The sequence below is a fragment of the Argiope bruennichi genome, chromosome 4 (genome assembly GCF_947563725.1).
Source record: "Argiope bruennichi chromosome 4, qqArgBrue1.1, whole genome shotgun sequence".
Lineage (NCBI taxonomy): Eukaryota > Metazoa > Arthropoda > Arachnida > Araneae > Araneidae > Argiope > Argiope bruennichi.
The window spans coordinates 104,768,971-104,785,692 of record NC_079154.1 but is presented as its reverse complement, the minus strand read 5'-3'; the positions used below and the strand labels follow the sequence as shown (position 1 = coordinate 104,785,692).

At 28.7% G+C, this 16,722-nt stretch overlaps 1 protein-coding gene across 1 annotated transcript in view; it reads left to right on the top strand.

Moving 5' to 3' along the window:
- Positions 1-5,617: 5,617 nt before the first annotated feature.
- The window catches only part of LOC129965744 (ankyrin repeat and fibronectin type-III domain-containing protein 1-like), a 619,339-nt gene continuing 608,234 nt past the window's right edge, over positions 5,618-16,722 (top strand). The window contains exon 1 of the mRNA XM_056079892.1: positions 5,618-5,931. Within this exon, the coding sequence (XP_055935867.1) occupies positions 5,846-5,931 (86 nt within the window). The 5' untranslated portion in view covers positions 5,618-5,845. The remainder of the gene's footprint in view (positions 5,932-16,722) is intronic.

The window sequence follows — 16,722 nt, the reverse complement described above, 5'->3', positions numbered from 1 at the left end:
CTCACTTTGATACGAACACAAGATGGTTTGCTTTTACGAGAAATCGGAAATATCCATAAATGGTTTAAAAAAATTTCTTTTTGCGGTGAAAAAATATGAATGCTTTAGTTAATTGCTGACAATTGAGAAAATTAAAGAAGGACGCTGATATCAATCGCTGCATATTCTGTTCGCTAAATGATCGGAAAGTGCCCTTGTAGAATCATATTTACTAAGGAATTTTTAGATGATTCTGCAAGGAAAAAATAATCATAATGGCAACTAAATCTGTCAACAACTTTATTAACCTTTATAATTGTCCTGAGTCGTCTGTAACTCTGGATAGAACTAAGAATAACCCAGTCATTTTAGTCTGCGTTATTACCGGTCGTGAAATCTCAACTTCTATTTTGAGTCTAGCAACTCAATTAGGTTATTTTTATGTTTAAATCGATCGATTTATCGGTGTGCTAGTAAAGTTAAGCATGAATAAATATTAAAGGTCAATGAGCTGAGCAATACCAATACAAGTGATTTCATTATTTTATATTTATGCTGATTCATTATATTCTCCCTTCATGGACCAAATTTAAAATTGCTGCCAATATTCTCTTTCAGCATGCTTTTTTTGCTTTATATTCGGCATTATATTTTTTTTCTATCAATGCTTCATTGTTCGTTTCAATCTGATTTCAATGATGAGTTTTTTTTATAGTGATCATGAATGCTATGAATAAAGAAAGTTCGAATGCTTAATCAAAACTTCTAACATTATTATATATTTACATCTGAACTGTACGCCAAATAATAATGTATTTTTTCAATTTCTTAAGTATTTTGACAATATTCGGGATATTTCCTAAATTCTTTGTTAGTTAATCTGTGGCAATCATATTCAAGATATTGTTAACAGGATTACAGCCCGTCTGGGTGGGTACATCTTCCAGTATACATATAAACTTATTAAGGAACTCCCTTGGAAGTTAATTTTAAGAATTGCATATTGAAAATCAGTAAAACTTATAGATTTAATTTAATTTAGTTATATTAACGTCTCGATGTAAAGCAACACTAGGGCTATTTTGGGACGGACTTTGTAATGACGAGGACGGCATCTGAGCTGGCACCCCCCTCTCCGCACTACACCACACCAGGACATTTGGCCCTGACGGATTTAGCGTGCAACAGGAATTGGGTCTCGAACCGGGACCTTACCATCAGGCCAGCAAAGCTTATGGAGGAATGCTATTAATGCATTCCTTCATAGTTATATAATATAATAATTATGAAGCATTAATAGCATTTCTCCATAGCTAACAAGAAATAAGTTATTCTATTTAGATTTAGAATTCTATAAATTATAAATAAAGCACTTATTTTACCAACAGTGGTCATTTCAATATGAATAGTTCTCCATTTACTATGTGGAAACATTTCTAGGGAAATTTAAAAACCTGACTGCTTAATTGATCTTGTATTCTATCTTAAAGTTTTGAAAAACTGAAATTTTGAGGAAAATAAAAATACTTGCTTAGATGTTAAACAACTCTCGAAGTTTTCACTCATACGCAGAGTGGTTATATATGCAGCCAATGTGGATCTATAGCTTCTTTAATTTTTTCATTACATAAACATAACCAATAATTTAATTAATTTTGCATTGCGGTATTTAAATCTATCAACAATTTTCAGGAATTTTTCTTTTTATAGCTTTGAGGCTTCGTAGGAAAAACAGGAAAAACGGTATTCTTTTCTTTGAAGAGGGTGGAGTACTAGAAAATAGAAACGTATTTTGGGCGCATTTTCTCTCGACCAACTGATATCGAAATTGCACACAAAACTACAATTGTTGTCATATGGTCACAAACTAAATTTTATTTATCTAAATTATTACGAAAGTTTAGACCGACAGGCGGACAGATGTGATTCAAAGTTTAATAAGAAACTACTACATTTTAGATGCTAAAACTATGGAATAAATTTTCTTTTCAAGTTGTTACTTGTTTGATTTTGTTTACTTGTTTTTTTTATCAGAATTTGATGATTGCAAAAGTAAAGACCAGTAGACGGTCAATTACTTGCAGATTTGGTTTAAAATTCGATATATATCTACGTTTGAGATGATAAATCTATATGCCAGAGTATGGTATCTATAATTCTATCTATATCTATAGTTTTTTTCATGTTGTAATAGTGTTAACTTGAAATAGGACATCCGGACAAACAGACTTCTTCTGAATAAAACTTCTTCAAAGTTTAATAAGAAACTACTTCATTTTAGATGCTAAAACTATGGAATAAATTTTCTTTTAAAGTTGTTACTTGTTTGATTTTGTTTGCTTGTTTTTTTTTTTTTATCAGAATTTGATGCTTGCAAAAGTAAAGACCAGTAGACGGTCAATTACTTGCAGATTTGGTTTAAAATTCGATATATATCTACGTTTGAGATGATAAATCTATATGCCAGAGTATGGTATCTATAATTCTATCTATATCTATAGTTTTTTTCATGTTGTAATAGTGTTAACTTGAAATAGGACATCCGGACAAACAGACTTCTTCTGAATAAAACTTCTTCAAAGTTTAATAAGAAACTACTTCATTTTAGATGCTAAAACTATGGAATAAATTTTCTTTTAAAGTTGTTACTTGTTTGATTTTGTTTGCTTGTTTTTTTTTTTATCAGAATTTGATGATTGCAAAAGTAAAGACCAGTAGACGGTCAATTACTTGCAGATTTGGTTTAAAATTCGATATATATCTACGTTTGAGATGATAAATCTATATGCCAGAGTATGGTATCTATAATTCTATCTATATCTATAGTTTTTTTCATGTTGTAATAGTGTTAACTTGAAATAGGACATCCGGACAAACAGACTTCTTCTGAATAAAACTTCTTCAAAGTTTAATAAGAAACTACTTCATTTTAGATGCTAAAACTATGGAATAAATTTTCTTTTAAAGTTGTTACTTGTTTGATTTTGTTTGCTTGTTTTTTTTTTTATCAGAATTTGATGCTTGCAAAAGTAAAGACCAGTAGACGGTCAATTACTTGCAGATTTGGTTTAAAATTCGATATATATCTACGTTTGAGATGATAAATCTATATGCCAGAGTATGGTATCTATAATTCTATCTATATCTATAGTTTTTTTCATGTTGTAATTATAGTGTTAACTTGGAATAGAACATCCGCACAAATAGACTTCTTCTGAATAGAATTCATTCAAAATTTAAGAGAAATCTAACAATTTAATGTAAAGTCAGTTTACCAAATTTCATCTTTCTAGTTTAAATTGTTTTTGAGTTATTGTGCTCACAGACATAAATGTGTTTTTTGTACTCAAGTACGTACAGATGGGTCAAAATCTCGAGTTTGAATTTTTCAACGACTTGAACACTTCCTCTTGGCTTTCTTCATACACGAGAAAGCAAAAACGAGATAGCTGTCAAGAAAACAAGTTTATCATTCTTTATGATAATTTTTGATTAACATGATAATGCTTTTAGGCCCGCATGATATCTGTAAATTGTCATATGGTCTTACTCTTGTTCTGTCATTGTTGAAAAAGTCAACAATAACAGAAGACGTTATCATGCTGTGATGTTTCGCCTAGAGGTTCGAATTTATTTTCTCATTTTTATTATAACATTTAATTTATCAGAGAGTATTTTGAACATAACGATCTCTTTTCTGTGCAATGCAAAATATCCTAATGAAATATTAAAAAAAAAGATTTATCTGTTTCAGAGACTTTTTCTTTTAGATAAAGAAGTATTTTATTTGTGAATATAAGAACAGATAAAATTTCTTCGGAGATAAAAATCATTGTGGAAGCTCAGTAAAAATAATGAAATGGCGGTTTAAATGATGATGGAGTAGTACAAAAAATAATTCTATCTGAGCTCCATTTTTTAAAATCTCTATTAATAATAAAAGACAATGTATGTGTTGACGCTCTAATGAAAAAACCAAAGTCACAAGAAAGGCTGTGAACAGGTTCTAGAGCTACCGAGTTTGGCATATATTTACGTATGTATATAACATACATGCAAACATTTCTTTTTTTAAAAAAAAATATAGAGAGATTAACGCTTCATTTTGAAATAACATAAGGGGTATTTTGGGTGGACCTTATAATTCTAAATATGCTAACATGATGAAGGAGACACCATAGTTACTTTTCCTATGTTTACGCTTTCACACCACATTCCGCGAAGGATGAGATAATGCTTCAAATTCATACTCAACATAATACATTCGGTAATACTTAATTTTATTCATTCAGTCTGAGTAATTTCCAATAATTTAGATTCAAACTTTACATAATACATTTGATAATCATTCATTTTAGTAATTCAGTCTGAGTAATTTCCAATAATTTAGATTCAAACTTTACATAATACATTTGATAATCATTCATTTTAGCAATTCAGTCTGAGTAATTTCCAATAATTCAGATTCAAACTCAACATAATACTTTTGATGATCATTAATTTTAGTAATTCACTCTGAGTAATTTCCAATAATTCAGATTAATACTTAACATAATTCATTCAGATTCAACATAATACATTCAGATTCAACATAATACATTCAATAAATTCACTTTATCAGTTCCTTTAAAACAAATTATTTAAACCGTGTCTCTGAAAATCTAATTACTGTAACTTTAATTGCCTGACAGTGATTTATCTTATGCCAGAAACATCACAAACTTAAAAGAAATGCGAGTCCCTTCTTAAAAGAAATCCCGAGTATGAAAATACAGCTCTGCCTTTATAAGCATTATTTCTCAGATTTTTGCTTATCAGCAAATGCTTGCCGATGTGTTTTTCTTAAACATAGCTATTGCTGGAATTCACTTTAAATACCGTTTGAAGGGTTAAAATTCATTATTAAAAGAAGTATATTTCATGATCAAAGTAAACTAAATTTTAGACAATCAGCATAACTGCTAGCCTTTTGTAAGATACTTCTAGGAGAATAAACTTCTTTCATGCTGAATTTATAAGAATAACAATTTAAACAATTTTATAACACAAATTTGAAATAATAATATTCATTTAACAGTAGCAAATATCGTAAAATTTAATCTTTACTCCACGTTTTCAATTTTAATACTTTGCATATACGTATGAATGTACATTCAAATATTTCTGACAATCCTTTATAAAGATAACTTTTAATAACAGAAATGATAATTATAAAAATGTACGCGCTATTCTTATTATTGGATGAATAAAAGTAAGGAACTGTCACCAACGAAATAAGAAAGAAAAAGTATAAAACCATTGTTAAGAGTGAATTTATAGCTAAAAGTTTCGTCGTAGTCATTTATCTTTCGCAATAAAGAGGTGATATTTCTTTGATCTATGACAAGGCAACCCTAGTTCAGATTACACGGCGAATTTTCAACAGAAATATGTCAAAACAAACGACGGATGCGAATGTGGCATTGATATAAAGTCGAATTACTTCGTTTAACTTTGAAATAAACTATTACGTCTACATTTCAGCAATATAACACACCACGTACAATTGCAATTGAAAACTAAATTTTCTGATAGTTTTCATTTTAATCAGGAAAGTTAAGTTTTTTATTTTTCTTCTTCTTTCAGATGATTAATGGGAATATAGATTAAAAGGATTTCATATCTGTTTCGAAGAAAAAAATTCAGCTTGGACTATTTTATGCTGTGATGGATAGCTTCGAAAAAGAAAACGATGCCTTGAAAAATGATGTCTTGGATTATTGGCTACCATTTGTCATATAAGTGACTTATTATATAATATGTAGAGCCAAGACTCTAACTGTATCAAACTTTTTTATATTGTGACCAGTTAGTGAATGTGTGACAGATGTGTAGTGATTTCTCGGTGCAATCAAGCATGACTACACAACCTCACTGGTTTCCTATGCTGGCGACACCAAACATCCTTACCATGTAAGTAACGTTATCAATTTTCATGTTTCAAAGATTTATTTTTAAAATAACTATGATTAATTGACACAAATACTTTTCTACATGCATTCTGAATAAGGAAAAATATCTATCTATTGTACTGATTAGTCCTGTACTTATTTCGATGTTGCATTTCGTGACTTTACGATCTTTGTATATATATTGACAAATATGAAATTCTAAAAAACAAATTGATTTATTATCAAAAATAATTATTTAATTTTATATGCATTATATATTTATATTTAATGTAGAAACCATCATAATTGGAGCATTGACGATAAGATCAACAATTTAATGAGCAATAATCAGCAAATGAATACGAAAGAAGCATTTCCGCCGTAGATATGATTATGATATTATCATACGAGTTATAAGAATTAGCTAATCATTCATAAGCTCTCATTATTCAGATACTAAGAATAATTAGCTGATCCCGGCTTTGATCGTATTGAAATGCTTTCATTCTAATATTTTTAATTAAAAAAGTACAGAAGGCATTTACACACTTTTAGAACAATTTTGATAAAGAATTTTAAAAAAGTAAATGATTTGGAGATTAAAATTTACTGCAGCAGCTTGTTATTTGAATGGAGAAATATCGTCTGCTACATTTAAATTTATTTTTCTTTCTAAATATTGCGTAGATATATATAATGGCTCAAATAATTGAGAGAACACCTTACTTTTATTTGATAAATCCGACTTTCAATATAAATAACACATTACATAGAAGTGCAAATATGTTTTTCTTTTTACACGTAACAAATGGTTTAATTTGAAATGAAAACAATCAACGAAAAATTTCTAAATTGAAAAGTTTCAGAAGCATTTTAAATAAACATATGCAGATTTTTGTCTCACAAAATTGAGAATACATGAATCAAGTTTTGTGACATCTCACACAGAAAGAAAGTGTCAGTATTTAGTTGCATGTCTTTTGGCTTTTATAATAACCTCTAAAAGTCGTGGTACCGATTCGACCCATTTTTGGTGGTATCTGAAGATATTTTATGCCATTCTTCTTGCAACATTTGTTTTAAATGGGTTTTGTTTCTAATTTTGTGTTTTTGGACCACTGCTAAGAGTGTGTGCCACAGATATTCAATGATACTGATGTTGGTGGACTGTAGTAGTGTGTATAATTGCTGTTTACATTAAATAAGACACCACATTTTTACGTTGCGTGCAATCTGTTTGGGGTCGTTGTCCTACTGGAGAATGAAATTTCCGTGGGAGGATATGTTTTTACGCTTTCAGAACAGAAATAATCCTATTCTGAAATTCAAAAAAAGTTATGAAATGAATTATATGAATTTTTTAATGAAAACAATTACAGTTGTTGGACTATGGACAGTAGTGGAAGAGGAATGGAAATCAATACTTCGGAAATTCTATGAAAAACTGAATCATCAAATCTGATAAAAATGTTATAATATCGAAGATATAAAAAATAGTCTTTACATTTTAAACATCAATTACATGCTCGAAATTGTTTTAAATAGTGTAAATATGTATTATACCTTTATATGAAATATAAAATTATGCAGAATCCTTTTATCATTTGAATCCTTTTTTAAAAATTAAAATACGAATGTCAAATGTCAGACGATTTTTAAAACCGCCACACATTGTTAATATTTGTTGAATAAAAAACTTCTAATTTTGTTTACAATTATTGAAATATAAAGAAGGTTTTAATTAACGCTTTGATGCAATTAATTAAATAGTTAGTTAATTAAAAAAATTACTATTCAAATTCTTGAGATGATTTAGCGCAGATTCTTTTAGCCTGAAGCTACTGCTCTCATAGGGTGTTTGCATTTTTTTCGTAATAGATTTATTTTCCTTGATTTCCTTTGAAATTGAACTTGTTCTTGAGTGTGTTCTTGTTAAATAGGCATTGTTAAATATCTACACCAAATTTTCACCATTTAAATTTTATATGCTTCCAATCACAATATTACTGTTTTATCACTTTGTAGTAGCCACAGGTAAAAAAATCTTTTGCTCAAAGTAATTTTTTAAATTTAATTTAATAAACTGGAGATTCGTTTTTGAAATCAGTAAAAAAATTGTCAAAATATTTTATAAAATCAAAAATTAAAAAAAGAATTAGTTATTCAAAATCTCACTGTTTCTTAGCAATAGAGTATATAGAAATCTCTTTATTTAAAATTCGATCACATTTAGCAATTATTTGTTAAAAATTGAAAGATTATTAATATAAATTGAAGAACGAACTATATGGAACAGAAACCGATATCATTGAAAAGGTAAAAGTTTGAATTTTTAAGATGATACGAACGTATTTCTTGTGGGATAATCTAACCCGAAATTTCTGCGTTTAGTTATAATTAATTCGATTTGTTTCTAATTAATAAATATTTAATTAATTTCTTCAGTTTAAAATTTCGTAATACTTTATTTCTCACTTTAAATAGTAAATATGGAAAGTATGGTTGAATTTCGTCAAGTTGCTTAGGACATGTATAGGATATACATACACACAGACATACAACAATGATTTATATTGTTACAAAATTTTTTCTTCTACTACAATAAATACCGCCAATAAATCGTAATGACTCAGCGCATTTAATCTCTATAGTTCAGCAGTTTGTTTGCTGTCTCATCCTCTAATTTCTCTTATTTGTCGGCGACTCCGACTCCTCTCACACACACACAACTTTTGAAGATCCACACAACTTCTTCTCCACGATACACACGACTTCTTCCGATACACACGACACGACCTCTCCGTAGCTTCTGAGTGCCCGTCTTTTATAGTTCCGGGGAGGCGGGGCTAGAGTCTTCCAGACAAATCAGGGCGTACCTGGCTGTACCTCGGGTCTTACTAGATGGATCGTGAAACTTCTAGAACTTTCCGGTATTATCCGTTTAGTCGCCAAACTCGCCAAATTTATCGCCAAGCCGCCAAATGCTCGCCAAGTCTGTCGCCAAGCTCTAAGTTCATTGATCTCAGCACGTACAGGACCGATCGTACAACGGTCTTTCTTACGATGACTCTATTCATGCCGGGTAGCAATATTATAGGTTTGTAACAATATTAAGATAATTCCAATTTGGGCAATTTATGGGTATTAAATTGAAGCTATTTTCATTAATGCCAATCGATGGAAATTTTTAGCATGAAATATAAATAAAATAACATCTAGTCCCCCTTTTATATATTGTTAATTTAAAACAGTGGCTTACGGAAAAAAAATTAAGAAGAGAACGTGAAGTTTCTCAGAAGAAACTTCGGCATATTTGGAAATTAATCTAAAACGAGCAAAAAGGAACTACTAATAAAAAAGCAGAATTCAAAATGAAAAAAAAAATGGAACTGTTTTTAAAGTTATTTATCATTATTATTAAAAAAAGAATTAAAAGTGGTAGTATAATGATATGATTTTATTAGGATGAGTTTCATCTATAGCACCATATATTTTAATATTGATGCAACATTAATTATTGCAATCCTTTTGATAGTAAAACAAATTTAAAAAAACTCGTAAACTTTTTTGGTGAAACAAATTGAACTGCGTTAAACAAAACGTTGTTCACAATTATATAGAGATAAAGTACAAAGCAAAACCTTTACTTCAATGTTGAACTTTTATAAGAAAATATGGTATTAAAAGCGCATATAGGTATGGTTTCAATAAAAACATATTATATTTCATTATAATTGGGTCCAGCCAAAAAATCATGTAAGGAATTTTAGTGCTTAAATTGGTAAGACAAAAAGTATTAAAAATACAGAAACTTATGAATAATTTAAACTTTTAATTTTAAGCGAAGATAATAGCATTTTAAAATTAAATTCAATAATTTGATGAATAAAGTATATCAAATTTATAAGGACATTCTAAATGACTTCTGATGAAAATGAGAATTCTTAGAACCTTATTAAAACATTCATAATATATCTCGAATAATAATATGTATAAATAATTTAATTAATTCAGTCAGAATATGATTATTTTCAATAATTTTTAATTATGCGTTGGTAGAAAATGAACTGTATTTTAAATTATTAAATTTAAGCTGTAATTGCTTTCGAATACTTAAAAGTTTTAACAAACTATTAATTTGTGCTAGAAAATTGAATAGAAAACTATGAAATTACCAGTGGGAGAAGTCTTTTCGAAACTTTCACACATATTCTTAATAAATATATTTATCTATTAATAATCATATGTCACCAGTGAACAATAGTTAAAAATTTTTATGCCCATGAGAGTGAATGAGATGCCTTTGAAGGAGCCTATGAGAGTACGATCTTAAGTGAATTTTTTTGGTTATTAGTTTTTAGGATATGGCCAATACAAGATTATCAGAAAATCAAGTGGGTATTTTGGGCGCCCTTTTTTAGATCAATTAAAACCAAAATTTGCATAGAATCACAAGAGTAGTTAAGAAATCAAATACCAAATTTCACGTATTTAAGTCATTCCGTTTTTAAATTAATGCGTTTACATGCTTGTGAAACACTGAGCAACAGAAGCTCGACCTTTCACTGATTTGTTTTCAAATTTGATCCTTTAGGTATTAAATCTATGGAACAAATTTTGTCCATGTATCTGTCATATATTTGGCCAGAAGAACAAATTGACAGAAAGGCTTTCTTCCAAATTTTGATATAAATCTACAAATTTAATGCAAAGACCATAAACTAAATTTCAACCTCCTTGCTCAAATGTTAAAATATCAAGCTCGAGTTTTTTTGTCTATTTCAATACATCTTCTTTGTCTATTTCTTATTGAAAAAATGAAGATAAATGAATTGAAGTTCAGATATTTGCCCTTTGAATTTAAGAACACTGTTTGATGGACTAATTTAAAAAAAGTCATTAAGAATTTATATAAAAAATGCAATTTTCTAATTAATAAATTTGATGGTAAAATTTGAAATTTAAAATTTTGATTTAAAATATTTTAAAATATAATACAAATTAAGATAATAATAGATTTTTATAGAAATGTCCTTTAAAATGTTCAACGAAAAAAATTCTGAATATAATCGCAAAACTTTAAAATCTCTACAGTTGGTGTCTGTTTGAATATTTTTTACAAAATTAAGTAACTTAAAAAAAAAAGTAATTTTGCTTTGAGAATATATCGCACTTATAAAAAGTGAAATATGTCAAAGCAACAAAACTAATTGAACCAATTAAAAATAATCCCACTACTTTATTATATAGGTATAGATTTTCACATATAGGTAAATACGCATAATATATAAGTGTAATGTCAGTAAGAGTGTAAATGATCGATTAGGTTAAAAATCAAAGCAGTTTTCCACGATAAGAATATTGAAAACCATAATCTACACTAATAATAAAAATGAATGTGTATGTTAACGCTCTACAGGACAGATTGTTTGACATTCAGCTTCTAAATTTGGCACATGTACATGCTTTTAAAGATTTTGATTTATAATAAAAGGTTAAAAACTTAATTTAAATAAAAGAAACATACAAAAATAAATTATATCTGTAAACTGAATTTTTAATATTTATGTCACTTTTCAATAGAAGAACGATTTTTTTTTCAAAATTCATAATATTGCTAGAAATACGAGCAAACGATTTTGAATTTAAAAAATCATTATTTTGCTATTGCCACAAAAATTAGATTACTTTTCGTTTGAACTATTTTTTTTTATTAAAAACTATTTTTTTATTATTTTTAATTAAAAACTCAGAATCGAATTACAAATTGTTCTAAGAAGCATATCTTTCTTCAACTTTCAAACTATCTTTTTTACTTGCAATATTAGATAGAAATCTTTCTCCCCATAATTTTATTCTTTTCGGTCTAGACACTCAAAAGAAATTAATCTAACCGAAAGCAATCAAATTAGTTTCACTGGCTGACAATTCGACATGAGAATATATTCTTTTTATAAACATTTTATTGAATGAGTATAATTATTTTTGTAGTTTCTGGAAGTTAAAGATAATTTTTAAACTAAATTTATTTTTTTCATTTACTAAATTGGTAGCATTTAAACAAGAATTTTAAAATATAAGAATACATGAAAAAATATATATTTTTATATAAATGAAATAAATTCAAATTATTCACTTTCTCAAAATTATTTATTTTCTAAAAAATTGATTTCAAACTTCAGTTTAATTTGTTAATTGTAAGATATTATGGATTTTCCATACTTTTCAGATTCTTATTTCTGTAATTTAAACATTTCAGTGTTAAACTACAATGTCATGTGGATACTACGTGCTAAAAATAAATGCTTGCTTCGCAACAAAGTTTGATAAAATTTCTTTCTGAAAGTATATAAGTTCTGAAAGCGTTCACGTGCTCAATTTTTTTCCCTATTTCTTTGCCTTGTGGTTTTAATGAATGACTTTTAAAAGTTTCTGAAAATTTATCTTTTGCTGAAACAACTAGAAGAAAAGTAACAAACACAAGCGAAAAAAAATTGAATCACACTGAATGGTAGAATTTAATTAGGAATGAACACACACACACACACACACACACACACACACACACACACACACACACACACACACACACACACACACACACACACACACACACACACACACACACACACACACACACACCAGTTGGAATAGTCTCTCTAACTGTCTTTCTCGCATATTCTCTAACAAACTTGTCATGCCACAGAATACCTTACATGATATAATAATTATGTATAGTATAATATTATGTATAGTAATTATTATGATAGTATAATAATTAGGAAATATTAATTCTTGACGTGAATTTAGCGTTTTTATTAAATCTGTTAGGTCATCGTTTGAGAATTATTTAGCGATTAATCCCTGACATGTGGTTAACAGCATCCAAAAATCGAATTTGTGTTTTTGACGCGTTTTTATCAACCGATTGAAGCAAAATTTTGACACGAGATTATAACGGTAGTCACAAAATCTCATACCAGATTTGATATATTTAATTTATTGCGGTTTTGAATCATCGCGTTTACTTGCTCTAATAGAACTGAACCACAGACGATCAAACCTTCTTTGGATTTGGTTTAAAGTTTGATAAGTGTTTGCAGTACAGATGTTATATATATGCACTGAATTTCACCAATCTAGCTCTCTTTGTTTTGTAATTATCGTGATTCCAGCAGAAAAGACGGATATCCTCTGAAAAGAATTTACTCAAAATTTAATAGAAATCTGCGAATTTGGTAAAAAGGTGTATACCAAATTTCAACCGTCTAGCTCAAAGTGTTTTTGTGTTATCTTTGTCAAAAACTGACAGACAGACGGATATTTTCCAAAAAATGTATTTTTCCAATTCAGAGAAGTAAAAAAACGTGGTGATTTGCCAAAATCTCGAGTTCGAATTTTTGTGATGATTTCTTTACGATGATTTTGTGATGATTTCATGTACTAGAAAATATTTATATTCAAGTTTAGTGATTCAGCTAAAATTTCAAGAGAGATAAAATATAAATGTATATATAAAAGCTTATAAAAATATAAAAGTTTTGAAAATTTTCTCTGCTCTTTCACTTTTTAAATAAATAATATTTTAAAAAGTCTGAAAAGCATGTCAACTTAAAGATTTTTGAAAAAAAGAAGAAAAAAAATTCAACAGATATATTAATTATCAGTTTTAAAAATCAATTTCATACGAAAATAATAAATTATTTTTGTATTTATTGTCGCATCAACAGAGAGAAAGCACTGAAATGACGATGAACTAGTTTTTCGTGTAATGTTATCTCTTTGTATGGTTCATTATTTCTTTATTCAACGCCAAAGAAATCTTTCGTTTTGGATTTTATCAGCAACAAGATGCTTTGCCTCATTTGCATGCGCTGTAATACTTGTTTTGAATATGACATCGGCTACGTTCACTGAGGCACTGATTGTGCTGCCAATTAGAAAATAATTAAGCCTTTCTGACGAATAATTAGACGATAATTCGTTCAAAACAGAAATGACGCGGGCATTTTGAGTTAATCGGATTTACTCAATGGAATTTAATTTGAGCACAAAAGTGATGATTCATCAAATCCATAAATGACGGCATTGAAAGTTAATGATAAATTCTGAATTTTTCGTGTTTCAAAGGATGCCATGAAGCTGATGTTTAATTGACGTTCATTAGTTAGATAATTAGAAAATTTACACAATTGCTTGATTGGTTATTGTTTTATTAATTTAATGCTGAATATTTAATTGAACTATAAAAGATGAAAAACGAGTTTTAATTACATAAATGATTAAAAATATTTTCGGTGTTGTTATTTCAACTCTTCGTATGCTCTTTAGAAATCGATAAATTTGCTTTAATCATGAAATTGACAAGATATAATATTTGGGGAAACATTTACTTAATGATTCATAGTGAATTTAGTGGAGCAACTGTACAAAAAGAATATGGAAGTTACCAAATTACTCTGAAAGACCTCTCCTATTCCCATCAGAAAAAACTTTTACCGTTTCATAAACATCAAAAGGCAGTCTCTTATAGAAGTAATTAAGAAAAAGAAATGTCATATTCTTAACTTGTAATTAACCGATGTCTATTGGGAGCGTCAATTTACCAGATAAATGATGGTTAAATGCCGTCTAATAGATGTTATTTTAAATATCTAGGGATAGCTCAATTATAAGAATAATAAACTAGAATTCATTAAAATGTTTTGAAGATATTTTAATTATCCTAGTTATTAGGTCATCAGGAAAGTCATTATGCACTTTTTTCCTCTTTTTAAAGGCAAAAATATGTTAATGATATATGCTTGGCTGTTAATGATGATATATGCTTTTATTCGATAACCTTTTGTCTTTTGTTTGATGGGTCTATTTTTCCACAATAAATAATAATGGGTCTATTTTTCTAAAGTAAAATTGTATAAAATGCTGATTTACACTTTCATTTAAATTTACTATTGTGCCATATAACGATTTTGGAAATTAAAAATTAATAATTGAGTATTTTGAAGGTGCTAAGTCAGGTAAGCATGGTGATGTTGAATATGACGAATCCTAACTCCAATATTTTTACTTTCTTGTATGCGAATTATAGTATTGTAATCGTCAAAAACTGTAACTCGAGATTTTGATGAATTTCCACGTTCTGAATCCGAAAAACACATTTTTAGCATTATATCTGTCTGCGAACACAATTAAAAAATGCTTTGAGCAAGATGTTTTAAAATTTAATATATTAAGACCAAATTTTTAGATATTTTTAATCAAATTTTGAACGAAATGCATTCAAAGTCTTTCTGCTTGGATGTTTGAGTACAAGTGAACTCGATAGTTACAAAACCCTTAGAACTATGTCGATAAAATTTAGTGCACAGGTTTAACATCTAAGACATAGGTATCATATTTTGAACCAAATATATCAAATGGTTGACCGTCTACTTTCGCGTATATGCAATCTCAATAATTCATAAATGCAATGACTTAAATTAATGAAATTCAGTATGTTGTTTTGCAACTGCAATTGTAATTTTGTGTCAATCGGCCGCGAAAATGGAATCCGAAATACATATTTTCACGATAGATTCAAGCTAAAATCCTCTATTTCGTAACCATCGTTTACCAATGCCCTGTAAGCTATTCGAGGCCTTGCTATTCGATTATCCAAGGTACATAATTTTATGAAGAATTTTTATTGGAGAATATATGAGAATATTTTTAGGAGACTACTCTCGCTGGTTCATCACGGAAATGCGATCGTGATGCAATGTTATGATGTATAGTTCTTGTACAGCTTTTCATATCTGAAAATTTGTAGGTGATAAATTAGCTAAAAAACATTAAACAAAAAACATTCGAATCTGATGCTTGGTTCTTCGGTGTCAGCATGGCAAATGAAATACCTTTAAAATCTCACTACTTAAGAACATTATTTCAACTTTTCTGATAAATAATTGCTTTCGATGTTTTTTGAGACAAATGACGAAGCCTAGGCCAAAATACATTTAGCAATATATTTCTATAATCAATCGTTACAGTTATTCATTCATTTCAAAATAGGGTTGTTTTCCTTCCGTTTAATCAATATATATAATCGGTCATCACCTCCTGTAACGTTGAGCGGAATTAAAAATAGCCCCACCCTTTTGGTCTAAATGATTTTAGAATGCGAAAAACCAACCTCTATTCTGGTATCCAGCAACTCAGACAGCCAGACAGACGAGATTTCTTCTGGAAGAATTTTCTTCAAAATTTAATATAAATTTACAGATTTAGAGTAGATATCACATAACAAATTTCATCAATCCAGCTTGAGGCGTTTTTGAGATATTGTACTTACAAAAAGACACGCATAATTTCGAACATATGTTTTGATACAGAATTCGCTTAAAACGTGGAAATTCATCAAAATCTCGAATTTTTTGACGTTTATAATATTTTTTCATCGTATAAGAAAAAGTAAAGAAAGAATCGTAAATCAAACCATATTAAATTTATGTGCATTCAAACTAAAATTGTTCAATCAAAGCAAGCCAATTAACAGCAGCACTTAAGATATAACCATTCTGTATTACATCACCTATAATGAATAAAGATTAAAACGTTTCACTGCATGTTTCAGATGGCTCGTGGCTGCGATTGAAATTTCTATTCTATACACTTCCATCACACTTTAACCCTCATTACAATCTTACCTATTTGTAAAGTACAGTTATACAACAAGCGCGTGGGGAGTAGAAACATAATTGCAATGAATACAATGCTTCTGGTTAGATACCGTGCCTTGATAACGGCAAACAAAACGAATTAGTTGTTTAAG